General features: G+C 41.6%; 1 protein-coding gene across 9 annotated transcripts in view; it reads left to right on the top strand.

Annotated features, from left to right (window-relative positions):
- Positions 1-11: 11 nt before the first annotated feature.
- The window catches only part of HOMER3 (homer scaffold protein 3), a 41900-nt gene continuing 26472 nt past the window's right edge, over positions 12-15439 (top strand). The window contains exons 1-15 of one of the 9 annotated variants that reach the window (XM_075524120.1): positions 1977-2091; positions 2193-2494; positions 2904-3049; positions 3383-3442; positions 3640-3738; positions 3929-4028; positions 4204-4314; positions 4672-4823; positions 5148-5323; positions 6733-6889; positions 7245-7467; positions 7936-8051; positions 8473-8639; positions 8825-8877; positions 9941-11437. In XM_075524120.1, coding sequence (XP_075380235.1) covers positions 2392-2494; positions 2904-3049; positions 3383-3442; positions 3640-3738; positions 3929-4028; positions 4204-4314; positions 4672-4823; positions 5148-5323; positions 6733-6889; positions 7245-7467; positions 7936-8051; positions 8473-8639; positions 8825-8877; positions 9941-10596 — 2319 coding nt within the window. In that variant the 5' untranslated portion in view covers positions 1977-2091; positions 2193-2391 and the 3' untranslated portion in view covers positions 10597-11437. Of the gene's footprint in view, positions 132-1976; positions 2150-2192; positions 2495-2903; positions 3050-3382; positions 3443-3639; positions 3739-3928; positions 4029-4203; positions 4315-4671; positions 4824-5147; positions 5324-6732; positions 6890-7244; positions 7468-7935; positions 8052-8472; positions 8640-8824; positions 8878-9940; positions 11438-14835; positions 15381-15439 lie in introns of those variants that run through there. The other 8 variants (XM_075524114.1, XM_075524113.1, XM_075524115.1 and 5 more) reach the window with 8 other exon arrangements.

Here is a 15439-nt window from a genome sequence, read left to right as displayed (position 1 = left end):
TCTTTGAACAGTTCACAAGATCCATTTCAGAAAACGGAACTATTGTTGGATGGGAAATACGAATTTTGAAAAACAATCTAAAATGAGAGATCATTAAGAGGTCACACAACACAAACATGAAAAGAGAATCCGTAAGTTCTGGCTTTATTTGATGCCTTATCAGTTACTGTGTGTTATTTACCGCTGTCAGTGGGAGGAAGGTTAGCAGAGGGAGTTCCGCAAAGTTCTCATCCACCACAGAAAAATCCGAGCACAGAAAAATCCACGGTGTGTTTTACTATTCAATCCTGGCAATTCAATCCAAGTCCCTAAGAGGATGCAGATCAGTTCTCATCCATATGCATACGTAACGTACGCGTGCTTCCCTTACTCACAAAAAAGAAGGTAAATAGGATAAGTTGTTGCGGGGTGTCATTTGACACAGAGAAAAGCGTTTCTCCCGAGTTATCGGCAGCAGCTTCCACGCGCTGGTCCCGCCACGGTGATCTAGCGAGAAGCCGACGTTAGGACAGGCAGTGGGTGAGACTGCGAAGCCAGGAGAAGTCTCCTTGGGTCTCAACAGAGCCCCCGGCCTAGGCAGGTCGGTACTCCCGTTTCACAGCACGCATCTCCCCCGCCAGCCTCCGGCACCGAGCGGTCCTTCCCCCAGGAGTGTGCGCGGCCCCGTCCCCGCGCTCAGCCGGTCCCCGGCGGGGGGAAGGCAGGGGCTGTGCCCTCGGCACCGGGGATGCCCCGTTCCCCCGCGCTCGGCTTTGTCCCGGGGCGGCCCCGCCACCGCCGCAGCAACCGGGGCGGTGCTGCAGGGCCCGCGTGCCCCGGCGGGCGGCGCCACGTGGCTGCGGGGCGCCAACGGTCGCTCTTCAGGCGACGGGGGCTGAGGGAGGCGTCGCCATTTTGGAGGTGTGTGGGCTGAGGGGAGCGGGGCTGCGGTCCGGCCTCGGACGCAGCGGTGGTGGCTGCTGGGACCCGGCGGGGTGTGGGGGATGTTCCCAGAGGGGTGACGAGGCTCAGTGGAGCGATGCCGGGTTGGGGTGTAGTTTGGGGAGCCTGGGGCCACAAGCGGTCGTACGCCTCCTGTCCCTCAGGCCTGGGCCACGTCTGCTCCGCTGCACCACACGTGCAGTCCAGAAGTGTCCATCAGGGAAGGGGTTAAAGCAAAAGGTGCTGTGGGAATCCAGGGTCAGAATTAAGATTTGTCCACTGAAACAAAGATATGATGGGACAGGTCAGCTGCAAACTCCTGGTGTCCGTTATTGCCAGGACCAGCCCTCCCAGGTGCTGTGAACAAAGCTGGTCGTGGGAAGGTATAAAACAAGACAGTGGAAAAAATCTGTTCTTAAACACCATACGTTGTCAGAGATAGGTGCTGATGGCCAAGGAAATGTCTTGGCACATGGGCAACAACTGTCTATGCAGGCTTACACCCTGGGTTACAACACAGGGGCTAACAGAAGTTATTTAATAGTTTTCTGAAGTTTCCAACCTGATTTACTAATTTAAAAGTATTCTAACCCGAACAATATTTTACTTGGCTTATGCTAATGCAAATGGTTTCCTCAGCTGTTGGCATTTGGTTACAGATGAAGGTGCAGAAAGAGCAGAGATTCCCTTCTTTGTGAAAGCAGATTTGGAATCTGGCTTTGTGGTTTCCGTAATTGCAGATGACAACTACCTAGATTTAATTTTGCTCAATTTTCTAGCGTTGGCTGGAGGGCATATTCATTTAGATGGACTGCCAAAATTCCAGGCATAAGAGTATCTGATTCTAATTAACTTAATAAAACATAAATTCTTTTTTCACAACATATAGTTGATTTGATATGTATATATATTATTTTTATATAACATATATAAAAACTGGTGAATTACTGTAAATAAAGCAGTTTTAGCTATGATTTTTCTTAAATACTTAAAATAGCTGACTGTTGCAAAATGTTCCCACTTGTTCTTACTTTTTGCGTACCCTGCAGAAAATCTGAAACATCACAGCTTGCAAATGAGAATCACAGACTTGGCGCAAAGCTTGGTTTGCTGGTAATAGCTTGGAATTGCCGTCAGAGTATTGTCTACCTCTGATTACTATAAATATAGGTAATAGCTAAAAAATCTTGTAAAAGGGTACGGTTGTCCATCTCTTATAAAAATGAAGGTAACCAAATATTACAGTGAACTTAAACTGCTTTTAATTTTAGGACATCTGGAAGTAGTTATCTGAACGGAAAATGTAGGAGGTTTTGACAAGTTTCAGAAAATATTTGAAGGCTACAGATACTTACTTTGGAGGGCTTCCGCAGGACATTCTCAAGAACCATGAAGAAATTGCTGGCTGTAATTGTTTAATGACAAGGAATAAAAACTGGGAAGAACTTCTTTCTAGTTGAATCTCTGAAAATGGGTAGCACTGCTGTTGTCCTTTATCTTGTTTTGCAATTAATACAAGAGACAAAAGCATCTGTTGCGAACTGCATTCCCAGAAAAACAGTAAAATACCAAAGTAAGTGAAAAATAGTAATTTCACAAGCAGAAAGAAACATAGCACAGTGTTGGGAGTTTATTTTTTATTAGGCATAGAAAGAATGCTATGGACTGTTTCACCTCAAGTGTTGCAGATGCACTCATCCAAATGACAGTGAGGAATGCCTGAACAATAATTGTTGTAGCTGGAGGTTCTGGCTTACAAGGAATAATAATAGTGTTGTTTATTTTCCTGTAATAAATTGGGGAAAGAATATCCATGCATTTATTCAAATACTTTCATATGATTTAGAAAATGTTCTGGAAATGTGTACAAGCTTTTACCTTTGTTCTGTTACAATTTGTTTTCAGTCTGGAATTTTTATTACATAACACTGTGAAGCCAGTGATAAATATTTTTAAAATAACTTATCTTCTGCGTTTTGTAGCTGGAAATATAAACACTTTCATGAAAGAAGGATTATCCAATGTTTCCACTCTCCTTGTGAATGAAGAAACCGATACATTATTTGTTGGAGGCAGAGATGCAGTATTTGCTCTTGACTTGAATAATATTTCTAGAGAAATAGGCAGGGTAAGTTAAAGGCTTTTCTTTTTTTTTCCATACCTTCTTTAAAAAAATACTTTGCCTGTGGTTTTCTTAATTTGAACATAATGTTCTGATTCTAAATGTATAAAAGTATTACTATTTCAAGGCTTGAAACTTTATCACAGAATCTTTTTTTTTTTAAGCAAAGCAATACCTCTCGTCAGGTTATTTATTATGCCTTGTACATTACTGAGGTACATAGAAAAATGCTTATTTACCCAATAGGTTCAAAGTTAGGATTATTTAGGGATTTTTTTACTCATAATTTGTGGAAAAAAAATTGCAACATACCACCTTACAAGTATTTTTGGCTTTTAGGAATACTGGTTTGCTACACAGGAAAGACAACTGGAATGTATTCGTAGAGGAAAGGACAAGGTAGGAACTTCTGTTTCCCCCTCTAAGTTATTAACTAAAATGAAAATGGCCACAGTATCAAGCTTCTTTTTAATAAATGAAGTAAAAGCAAGTTCATTTAAATCTGTTGGGTTTGTTTGCTTGCTGCTAAGACACTGGGATATTTTCAGATGCAATCCACTACGCTATGTAAATTTTATTTTTATTTTCTATTTTAGATGAGATGCCAGAACTACATCCTCTTCCTCCATAAGATAAATAACTCTAACTTGTATGTTTGTGGAACCAATGCGTATCACCCAACTTGTGATCATATGGTAATTATGTTTGAATACAGGTTTTACTGAAGATATTTGAATAGTACGGCAGATCTGTGACCACCTTTCTCAAAATATTCCTGTTGAAAATTAGAAACTTTCCTAATTCTTTTATAAAAGTATGAAAGACCAGAAGAGTACTTATCAAATGTTATTTTTTTCATACTATTTAAATGATTGTTTGCCATAGGTTATCCATGGGACGAACATGAGCTTGCAAGGAAGAGCTGAAGAGAGCAGAGGAAAGTGTCCGTTTGAGCCAACTCGAAACTATGCATCTGTTTTTGTAGGTATGTTTGGACTGACATGCAACCTGAAATGGTTTTCCTCACCTAAACTATGTTATTGGATACTGTTACCCTAATTCTATTTTTGCATGTCAGCCCCAAGTTCTTCCTTACAATATGTCTTTGCATTTTAAAAACAAGTACTTTCTACTTTTTTGTTTCTTCCAAATGATTACAGATGGGGAATTTTATTCAGCTACTTCAAATAATTTCTTGGGAACAGAACCTATAATACTTCGCAGTATGAGAAATCCTGTAAGAACAGAGTTTAAAACATCGTGGCTGAATGGTACGAAGGTTTTTTATGTATTTCAGTCTTTTGAACTTTAATTTGGTGTATGAATTCTCTCTAGAATGTAGTAGTATATTATGTATGTATTTTGTATTGTGAGCTTTTAAACTAAGGACAGAATTTAAAAGAACTTCGTGACTACAGGCTACAGTGATGAGATGAGCCACAGCTCCTTTCCATTTATGAAAGCATAGTTCCTCCTCTTAATGTTTGATAGATTCATAAATACTCTTCAGCCCTTTCCTTGTCCACTAGTCCACAAAAAAGTTGTTAGACTTAATTTTAAAATAATATCTGGCATTTCTGTTTTTCTTGGAATGAACTTAAAATGTTGTGTGTATTTATGTGTTTCAGAACCAACCTTTGTCAACATGGAAATAGTACATGAAAGTGAATCTAATCCAAATGGAGATGATGATAAAATTTATGTGTTCTTCACTGAAACAGCTGTTGAATTTGAATTCTATGACAAGCTTCTGGTGTCCAGAATTGCCCGTATCTGCAGAGTTAGTATTTGTAGTATAAAGATTTTGTTTAGTGTACTTCAGATGAATTTTCACAATCGAGTGATGAACAGTGGTATCTACACTGGCTAACCAAACAAAATTCTGTCATATACATTTTATTTCTGAACTAGCTTCCTCTTTTTCTTGCTAGGACAGAACCAGCTGTTCAGGTTGCATTTGACATTTAAACCTTTGTTCTTTGCCTTTGAACTGAGATTTGTATTGAAAGGCCAACTATATTGTTCCCCACAGAAGCACTATTAGGTGAAAATTGTGTCTATTTCTTTATGCGTTCTACAGTGTTGGTGTTCTTCCTTCATTTAGGGTGATCTTGGTGGAAAACGCCTATTGCAGAGAAGATGGACATCATTTTTAAAATCCCGCCTTTCCTGTTCCATTCCAGAATTAAACTTCCATTTCAATATTGTCCAAGATGTCTTTTTGCTTAGGAGAAGAAAGTGGCAGGACAGCATATTTTATGGAATTTTCTCCCAACAATGGTGAGATAGAGGGCTACATGTGCTACTAGAGTTTGTGATGAACTGAGTAAGGTTCTCACGTCAGTATTAGTAGCCTGGGTACAGCCTTTTGGCTTTAACTCAGAACAAGAAGCTACCGGCTACTTACGCTGCGTGTTTTAATGGACCACGTTTGGTTTTCTTACAGCTTGGTCCAACTGAGCAAACATTATCATCTGAAACAGAATGGTTTTGGTTCCCGGGCCAAAGCCTTCAATTAAAGACTAACCAAAAGCTTCTCCTAAGCCAAGTTTTTAAGAGTTATGTTTTCTCTAGTCGGGTGGTGGGGCAATTAAAACTAATTCCATATAAAATTACATAATTACATACACAAAGCCGTGAATTCTTCTGGTCTTTATAGCACTAAAGGAAATAGCTGACATTTCAAGGTGCAGAATTATTCTCCTGCTCCGAAAGAACTACCTGTTATGGCCTGCTTGTCTAATGTAATGTTCTGTGAAAATGAAAACAGAACTCCTAACAAATACCTTACAAGTTTTAGGGTTAATTAGCTTTTTCTTAATGCTCTGACTAATGAAGAAAACCAAGACAAAGCATATCAAAACTGTACATGTGAAAAAATACCAATGACAAAGGAGCCATGAGGAGGTAATCCTCATGTTTTATAAAAGCATCAGAATTATCAGAAGGCACCATGGTCGGCACTGTCCAGCTTAACCTGCTGCCACCTATTTACCTGTTGGTTTATACCCACTGGAGCTTATGTGAGTTTTATTTCTGGTTATGGCAGGTTGGGTTCAATGTGTCCTAAGAGAGGAATTTGTAGAACATTTCTTCCTTTGGGTGTGGCAAAGAGGCTTAGACTTGGTATTCACTGGCAGAACTGAAATCCCATCAGTGTCTGATCCAGACACTCCTAAAAGTCTACCTAAATTTTCAGTCGTCATTTTGAAAAGCATTATAATTGGAGGCAAAGAGGAAAAGTATTGTGTTTCTCAGTAAGATGAGTTAAAGGGATTAGAAGAAGAATTAATGGTCTGTGTCAGAAGTGTGGAGGGAGGAGAATCCTGTCAAAACGTTGATTACCGTAATAGTTGGGCTCACCTGTCTGTTTACAAGAAAGGTTGTCAAAAGGTCCTCATTCTCTAAGTTGTTTCAATTTATTTGAGGGCGGTTACTTGATTTTTAACAAAAATGTATTTAATACCATCTTTTATGAATGTCTTTGTTTTATTCTCTCCTTAGTGAATCATGAAAACTGCAACAGAGAAGTGTTTTTAGTGTTAGGTCTCTTTTGACTAATCCTGAAAAAGATACAGCAGTATGCACTGTGGAGATTGGGTTATTTTACAGTATTTATTTCTCTATAAAAGCCAATAAAACTTGCCTTTTATTTTGTGTGTTGTTTTGTTGTTTTTTTTTCTTCCAAGGGGAAGATTAGACATATCAGCCGTTTGTGCATACAGTATGCAAAAGATTCAGGAAGTCTTCTCCAAAGGAAGCTACAAAGGACCGGTAACTCTAGAACATTCCCCTGTGAAGTGGATGGTATATAGGGGAGAAGTGCCAGTTCCACGTCCTGGTGCTGTAAATATGAATTTACTTGTTCTAATTAAAGAACAGCCTCTGGATTATCTTTTTTGGTAGCAAATCATTAGCTCATGTTTTACCAATATAAATGCAGTGTTCATAATCAGCAAAGGGATGCCTGCTTTCTCATTCCATCATACGAAGGTTCCTAGAAAAGCTGCCTTGCTTACAGTTCCGCTCCACAAGAGATGTGGGCTTATTAGCGAGTTCCTAAAGTGTGAGGAAAATAATGATTTTTATCTTCTGAAGATAAGTAGAAATAACTGAATGTTTAGAAGGAAATACACCTTTTTGTGTACCTTGGTGAAATGTAAAAGCAATTGTAATCATGTTCATTATGTTTTGTTTCTAGTGCATTGATAATTTTGCCCGGAGTATTGGCTACAATACTTCTTCTGACTTGCCTGACAAAGTTTTGCAGTTTGTTAGAGATCACCCTCTAATGGATAATTCTGTAAATCCAATTGGTAATAGACCAGTGCTACTGAAGAGAGGTTCAAACTATACCAGGATTGTAGTAGACAGAGTCACTGGCCTGGATAAACAAACATATGATGTTATGTTTCTAGGAACAGGTAAGTGCTTTAATTTTAGGAAAAGATACTATACATTTTTATGTATTTTGTTCCAGATTTTTTTTTCTGAGGCTTCAAAAAAGCACAAGTACTTATCAGCTCTGTTTGAAGTTTTGCATTCAGAAGCTGTCTTGCTAGTTTAATATTTTCATCCCAGTTAGATTAAATGTGTTTGGCTTGTTGGACATTAAAAGGCTCTCTTGAGAAACTTCCCGTATCAACGGAGACTTGACATAATAATATTTGCAAATTCAGGGATTGTTTGAGGTCTTTTTTCCCCTGAAAAAAATCATTGCTTCTCATCTTATTGAAAGAAAAAATAAGAATTGCTTTGAAGAATTTCAGAAGTTCCCTGTACCCAGGAATGTCTTCTAAATCTCTATCTAATTTCAACATGAATTATCAGGCTCAAATGTTATGCTATGTTTAAACAAGTTTATCTTCAGAAATACATTTCATTTTATGTAGATGATGGATATTTGCATAAAGCTTTCAATTGTGATGGGGAAATGTTCATTGTGGAAGAGCTACAGCTGTTTCTGTCTCCTGAGCCTGTACAATCTCTCCAGCTGTCTGCTGAAAAGGTAGAACTTCTGTCCCTACATATGGAAAGTGACTGCTGTAATAGCTTGCCTCAGGCCTTGCTCTTCTGTGTTGTTCTTCTGGCTTTTAAATAGCCTGTAAATGTCTCATAATTCTGCTCCTGTCACGTATTCGTTAATAGCAGAAGCACGAAACATCTTTTTTCTGTAGAAGAAGAATTTGTGCATGTCAGAATATAACTGAAACAAGCCTTTATGTTCATTAACAAATTAGGGAGGGAACTCTCTCATTTTACATGCTATGGAAAGCTGGGGGGGTTTCTCATTCATATCACCATCTATTACAAGATTTTTAGTTTACTGGTATTTTAACAAACACCAGAAGATCTTACAATCCCTATTAGAAAATAACAGCTTAAAGTCTCACTCCCTACTGTAAAAGAACTCCTTCCTGCATTTCTAGGGCATGCTCTATGTAGGGTCCCTGTCTCAAGTGGTGCAGCTCCCAGTTTCTGAGTGCCACCGATACAAGTACTGCTTGGATTGCATCTTGGCACGGGATCCTTACTGCGCATGGTCTCAGTCTGCTAATGAATGTGTTCTGCTGGCAAAGCAAACTGGTCATACGAAGTAAGTAAAAAGCCATTGTTTCCGCTGCCCACCTGATGTGAGATTGCTCTGTCAGTGCACTCTGCACCTCTGTAAGCCAAAACTAGGATGATTCCTAGAAATGGAAGGATACAAGCTGGAACACTTCTTGTCTGTGTTTTCAGCTGTTTGGTTTTGGGGTTTTTTTGTTTTCTTTTTTTTTTCAGGAATTTAATTCAAAGTGTGAAATATGGGGACGCTTCCAGCTGCCTTAGTGTAGGTATGTGACCGTTTGTTTTAAGAAAGAATATTTTAACTTCATGCGATCAAAGTGCTTTGTGCTCACTGGAATTCTTGCATTATAGAAAACCACAGAGTTAAAATCATGTTGATTATTACTTTTGAACTAAGACCAAAAAAAACCACACTGAGCTGGTGCTGCCTAATGCTCTTAACCCTCTCAATCTAAATGTCAGAATACTGCAGTTCAGACTGAAACTCTTACTCTCAAGGGAAGCATAAATGTGACCCGTTTGAAGTTATTGGTGTCCCTCCCACACCCACTTTGCAGAAATCACGCGACACATCAGCTGTCCTATTAAATCTGTCACTGCTTTAGGATGCTGCTGTGCAGATACATGACATGCTATTGAAGAGTACGCTTAAAAAGAAGGCTATTTGTATCAGCCATTTAAAATTATTATTTTTAGTGGGCTTGGGAAATTTATTACTTTTAATGTAGAATTGCAGGTGTGTGTGATCTGGTATTATTATGCAGTGACTTTGTAATGAGTTGCAAGATACATTGCTTTCTTTGGTGACACAAGACGTATCTCTTACCTCCACTTACGTCTCTTTAAAGTCAGAGTTGTCTTTAGTCTTTTATATTTTAGACTGCATGACAAATGATAATAAGGCAATCAGTGGCACGGTTGGGGAACTTTTGCATAGCTGATACCAGCATTGTGGAGGCAAATCTAAACATCAAAGCATTTCTGTGAAGAGATGTCATTAACCAATATAGAAGTTGAGGCATACAAAGGTGAATTTATTTATGTGTGGCTATGTATACAGGTGAGGCAAAATCAGATTAAAATCTGGAAGTCTTAAACTTCTAGTCCCATACTCATTCTGTTACACATCAGTGGGAATAAGGCCAGCAAGATGTCACTGATAGTCAGACCTGTTGGTAATGGGATTTCTTTGTCTTTACCCCTTACTGGTTCATTACCCACTGTCAAGACTGGTGAATTAAATTTTATATTTACTTGAATATGTAATTGGTTATGTAGGTTAAACTAAATTCCCAATATTCTTACTTAAAATTATCTTCCTAATTTCAGAAAATAGTGTGAGAAAATGTCTCTTTACCCTTGGAAACAATGTTCATCTCACATGTGTTCCTCTGTCAAATCTGGCAAGCGTAGTGTGGAAGTTTAATGGGAGCAGACTTCAGGCCGAGAACTCTAAATATCTCCTCTATGATGGAGGAATAGCAATATTTAATGTGACAGTGGATGTGGCTGGTTTCTATGATTGTCTCTCAGTAGAGAAATCCAAAGGGAAGGAATTCCTTATCACAGTGGCCCGCTATGCCCTTTATGCCCAAGAAAAGACAGAGGAAGCAAATGTTACTGTTGCCACAGCAAATAAGCATAATGAAGCAGGAGCCCAGCGTTTTCAGTCTTCAGTACCATCTTCTTTACTGAACGAGGCAGCAAAACGGAAATCTGCAGACAGCCAAAGAGAGAAGCTTGTTTTAAAACTCTTGGGGGCTGGGTTTGCTCTTCTTTTCTTTTTCTTGTTGGTTTGGAACTTCTACAAGGGTCATTTATCTCTGCCTTGGAAGAGCAGAGAAACCAGCTCGAAAACCACTGGTACAGCTGGCTTGGGAAGTCCAGCACTGGCCGCAGAGGGATCAGGCAGTGTGAGGAAGAGTTCAGCCACGCAAACAAACATGTCTTGTGTTAACGAATCAATGCTTGCAAGCTTTTCTTAAGGAGTACAGCGGGAATGCGTAGCAGTGCAAGTTTCACAGAGAGCTCTGGGAGCTTGCAGCTCACAGAGCTGTTTGGTTAAGATGACATGATGTTTCCTGTTAAGGAACATGGAATGTAAATTTGGGTAGGAGTCAGAAGCTCTGAATTGAAGATGACAAGCTGCATTCTGTATTACATAGATGTGTTACCAGTTACTACTTTTAAAAGCAAAATTCCTTGTTTGGGTACCTTTTTGACATGATAGAACCATAAAAATAAATTTCTTTCAAAAATTGACACTGATCCACTTTTTTGTAATGTTGGGGTTGCCCAATTACAGAAATTAATACTTCAGAAGCTAATAATACTTAGCATTTAGTGCTTTCACCTTCAGACTTTCTGTTTAATCTGCAAATAGCAACTAATTAAGTCTCCCAATGCCCCAGGAGGTTGCTACTATCCTCATTTTACATGTGAGGTTAAATGACTTGTCACTGACCATAGCAAGTATTGGTGTCAGATCTGGTGCTTTGTTTGAAGTTCCGGAGTCATCTTCCTATATTTTATCTTTCTCTGTTTTCCTCTCCTTTCCCTTTATTTAAGCTTTCAAAACACTTTCCACGCATTTATTTTTCTAATGTGTTTTTAGTGACCTTTATGATACATCTTCCTCTGTCCAAAAATGTCATGAATCAACTTACAGACTACATCGTTGTTCTGAATTTATTTCTGAGGTGTGGTCAAAATTCAGGCATTGCAGCTCCTTTTGTGAAAGGCCATTGAAAGTTGAGCATTTTTTCTGAGACACTTTTTTCTTCATTTTCAAATAAATGTTCTCTTATGTTTTCCTGTTTGGAAAATAACAGGGGTTCTTGATCACGAAAATCCCTGAAAAAAAGGTTATGCTGCCTCACTCTGTCTCTTGCCAGACGTGCATAAAGTACAAGGTTGATTCTCTTCTGGACACAGCACATTTTTTTCCCAGTTTTCACATAGCTATGGAAGGAGAAACCTGCTTGGAAATGGATTCTCCTACGTGGAGGGCTGTACCAGCTGTAGCAAGACGCCTGCTTTCAAGTTAAACAGGAACGCTTGGAAATGAAGACAATGTGTACAGCGTAGATACCTGGATAGGAAGAAAGAGCAGATAAACGGTTATTCCATGGTTTTTTGCCCTTAAAACGTAAATAAGTTAAGCTTCTTTACACTGGAGCAAAGTCACAGTCTTTTTTTTTTTTAATGCCTTCTTTCTCCCTGGATCAAATTATTATTCTGTTACGCTTCATAACAGCAGGTTCTTGTGTATTTTGTGCAAATACCTTAGAAGGAAGGGGAGGCCAGTTGCTCAACTTGGAAGAAGCAAATTCACGGATTACCCTGTCTGTCTGCTACGCTGCTGCTTACCAACACACCGATGTTTGCCCTTTCCACGGAAGGACGTAAAGGTGGGAACAATGTCAGCCATAGCAAGGTGAAGCCGTAGGCACGAAGAGTGGGCAAGAGAACTATATACGATGGACGTCTGAAAATCAGAAGACGGGATAGCTGCTGGCAAACCGTTATACCAAGACCTGCCTGGTGGCATTTCAGTGGTTGTATCAGTGCAATGCAGAGACAAGATCTGAGGTGCGTATCTTGTCTCAGGTTGAAAGGGAGTCTACTTCCTTGCAGGGTTCCTTTACCTATATTCCTACCCCCTGTATGCAAAGGGCTATATGGAAATTAATGCTGTAGACTGGATAGTGGTGTGTAACTAATAACAGAGGAAGTGATCGAAATTTCCATTCTTATCTTTGGGGACGCTTACTCTCTTCCCTTAGTGGAAGGAAGTGCAGATGGAATACAAAACCCCATTTCAGAAAATCCTCACAAGGCTACCAGCATTTGGTTTTAGTTCAATTCCTGCTGATCTAATTACCCTAATTTAAATGGGTAAAATAATTAGCTTCTAAGAGAAGTCGTAGATAAGTTACAGTTAACAGGTCGATATGAAAGATAGCGTGCCCTACTTTCAGTAGTGTCTTCGGTGCAGTTTTAGTCCTTTTGTCATTGGGTGCCACGCTGCACGTAGGAAGGACAGAGAATATGGGGCGAGAGGATGAAGCCGAGGTAGTCCTTGAGCTGCTCGTTCAGCTGCCCGCTCTGAACAGCCATCCAGCGCTGCTCCGACTTGCACCCCGCAATGACTTTGAGCGTGCACCAATACGCTGTGAAAACACAAACCTTCCCCATAGCCTCTAACATGGGTTCGGCTCTCGGTGCCAAAAATCTTTTGTGCTGACAGCTGCTGCCACCGTTTCAAAGAGAGCATTACCTTAGCGTGCTGAGAATATATCTGTCTGATGTTACGCTTAAAATGACCAGCAGCAAACCGTAAAGCCAACCACAGGGGCTGTAGTTAGTGGGGACACTGGAGTCAAGGCGTTGCACCGGTCTCGGTAAACCTCCCCTAGAAATACCTTACAAAAAAGGACGGGGGTAAAACACTGAAAGCGGCGTGCGAGAAGTGGTGTTCTTGCTAGCGTTTATGCTGCTAGTATTGAACTCTGATAGGAATATTGCTAAATTATGAATGCTACTTCCACCTTTTATTGTAAAATTACTAGTACAGAGCTTACTATTTTGGTGCAAGTTCTGATGTTATTAACTCGGGGTTATTAATGTGCAGAGCTGTCTGGGATTAACAAAATCTCTCTTGGGAAGATTTCCTATTAAAGTGTCTGATAAGTAAGGAGCATAAAGGGGACTGGAATCATCCAGCAGCGACATAACTCCGCGCCACCGAGTCTGCTCATGGGAAGCTTTGTGTTAGAGTAGTGGTGTATTTTAAGGCAAAGCTGAGGCACTTGTGGGAACTGAGTGAGGAGTGTTGGTGTTCAGTCTGGATTTGAGTGTACTGGTAGGGCTGTCTGGGAGGCAACGTGGAAATAGTTTCCTGCCAAATCCAAGCTTCAGGTTCTTTACTAGGCACGTTTGTATGAGAAGCTTGCACAGTTATCTTCTCTAAAAACTGTGTAAAACTTGTCTACAGCTTCACAGCTACTGACTTAAAGCCCAGAATAACTGCACCCTGCCCAGTACAGTTGACACTGGTCTATTCTGATTTTTGTCACAAATGCAGTAGAATAGGTAGTGTTCACGAGCGGGCCCCCATCCTTGTCCTTCTTCCGTATGGAAATACCAGGGTGGGCGCACACTGGGCTTTGCCTGGAGAACAGAACACGAGCAGCGCCCGGAGCGGCTGCCGTTTGCAAAAATCTGTGCTGCAAACCTGGTGGATGTAATGCTGGAAAGGAGCAGGCGTGCAAAGATCCGTTCCTGCTCTGGCCCTCTGTTGTCTCCCTGAGGCCAGGCTACTGGTGCAGCTCTGCCCTCATGATGAAAAACGCGTCTCATTCCTAGACTGACCTGTTCAGCGTCTGTTCCCGGCCCTCGGAGCTTGTTACACCTGTGCTGGCTACACTGAAAAGCACTCTTGTATAAAATTTCTTTTTACCAGGAAGTGTTTTATGGTTATGATCAAGTCACCTTCCTTTGATGAACAGATGAAGCACTTTTATTCTTTCAATACAGAGCGCGTTTTGTTCTCTCTCATGTCTCTCCCACGAGGCCTCTCCAGTTGTTCAGCATCCTGGTGGTGTGGGCACTAGACCAGGGCAGAGGGTTCCCCAGGGGAGCAGAGGTACCTCTCCTCTTCCTCTTCCTCATCTTCATCCTCATCCTCTCCCACTCCAGGCCTGGGTATCGCAGCTGAGGACTGCCATTAGCTCCTCCGGCCACAGCGGCACGCTGGGAGTGGCTGATTGCTAATTATCCACTCTGCTTCCCCAGGCCTTTTCAGCCTCCCTTCTTCCCAGGGTATTTTCCCATTTCATAAAAATGTATTCATGCTTTATGTTAATTTTCCACTTGTATAAATGACTTCATAAAAGACAGAACAACAAAGAACGCCCTGTTTCTGATAGCAGATGTCTAGACTAGGATAAAAGAACACGATTTTTGTTTTTTGTGGGTAGCCAGCGCCCATTAAAATCCCAGCGCAGCGTTGTAATCCAGCCCACCGTAACCCGCCGGGTGCCCGGGGCGGCGGCCCGGGGGCGGCGGGCAGCGGTCGCAGGGCCGGCTGTGCCCGGCTGTCCCCGGCTGGCTGTCCCTGGCAGGTGGTGCCGCCGAGCCGGCCCCGGGAATAAAGTCGGGAGAAGAAGCGGAGAAATGTGACCGAGATGGGGCAGTTGGCAGAGGGAGGAAGCGGATAGGGAAGAGGGGAAAAAAAAAAAACCGACCAGAAAAGAGAGAGAACAAAGAAATCGCGCTCCAGAAGGTGGCTGTACTTCTTGGGCTGCGGGAAGAACTCGCGGGGCTGCCGGAGCAGCAGACGCTTTGTCTAAAAGGGCTTGCAAAAGCACCACCTAATCCTGCTGCTCCCCTCCCGTGCTGAAGGGAAGGAGGGATCCTGGGAGCCAGGGAGGGGGAACTGCTGGGGACTGCGGCGGCCGGGGGAGTGCCGAAGTTCCCCGCCGAGCGCTCGGGGCTGGAGCTGGGTGTGGGCGGCCGCAGCCCGGGGGGGTCCGGGCGGCCCCTGCCCTCGCTGCCCCGCACGCTCGGGGATTACTGGGCGTTTCGAGCCAACAGCAAAACTAGCAAGATTTCAAAGTGAAATTCCGGAGGAAATTTAAAGAGCATCCGGATCCGGAGAAAGACAGAAAGAAAGAGGAAGGGAGAAATAAATCAGAACGTGGAGAGAATCTCAGGCAGCTGAAGAAAGGACGGGAGAGAAAGAAGCTGATACCCGGGCAGAGATGGGGTGAGACTGGCAGTTTATTATTCTTGAATTGCTTTTATTATTCATGGCCGCTGAGCTAT

Source organism: Mycteria americana, chromosome 24, assembly GCF_035582795.1.
Source record: "Mycteria americana isolate JAX WOST 10 ecotype Jacksonville Zoo and Gardens chromosome 24, USCA_MyAme_1.0, whole genome shotgun sequence".
NCBI classification, from domain to species: Eukaryota; Metazoa; Chordata; class Aves; order Ciconiiformes; family Ciconiidae; genus Mycteria; species Mycteria americana.
This window is presented reverse-complemented; position numbering and strand designations above follow the sequence as displayed.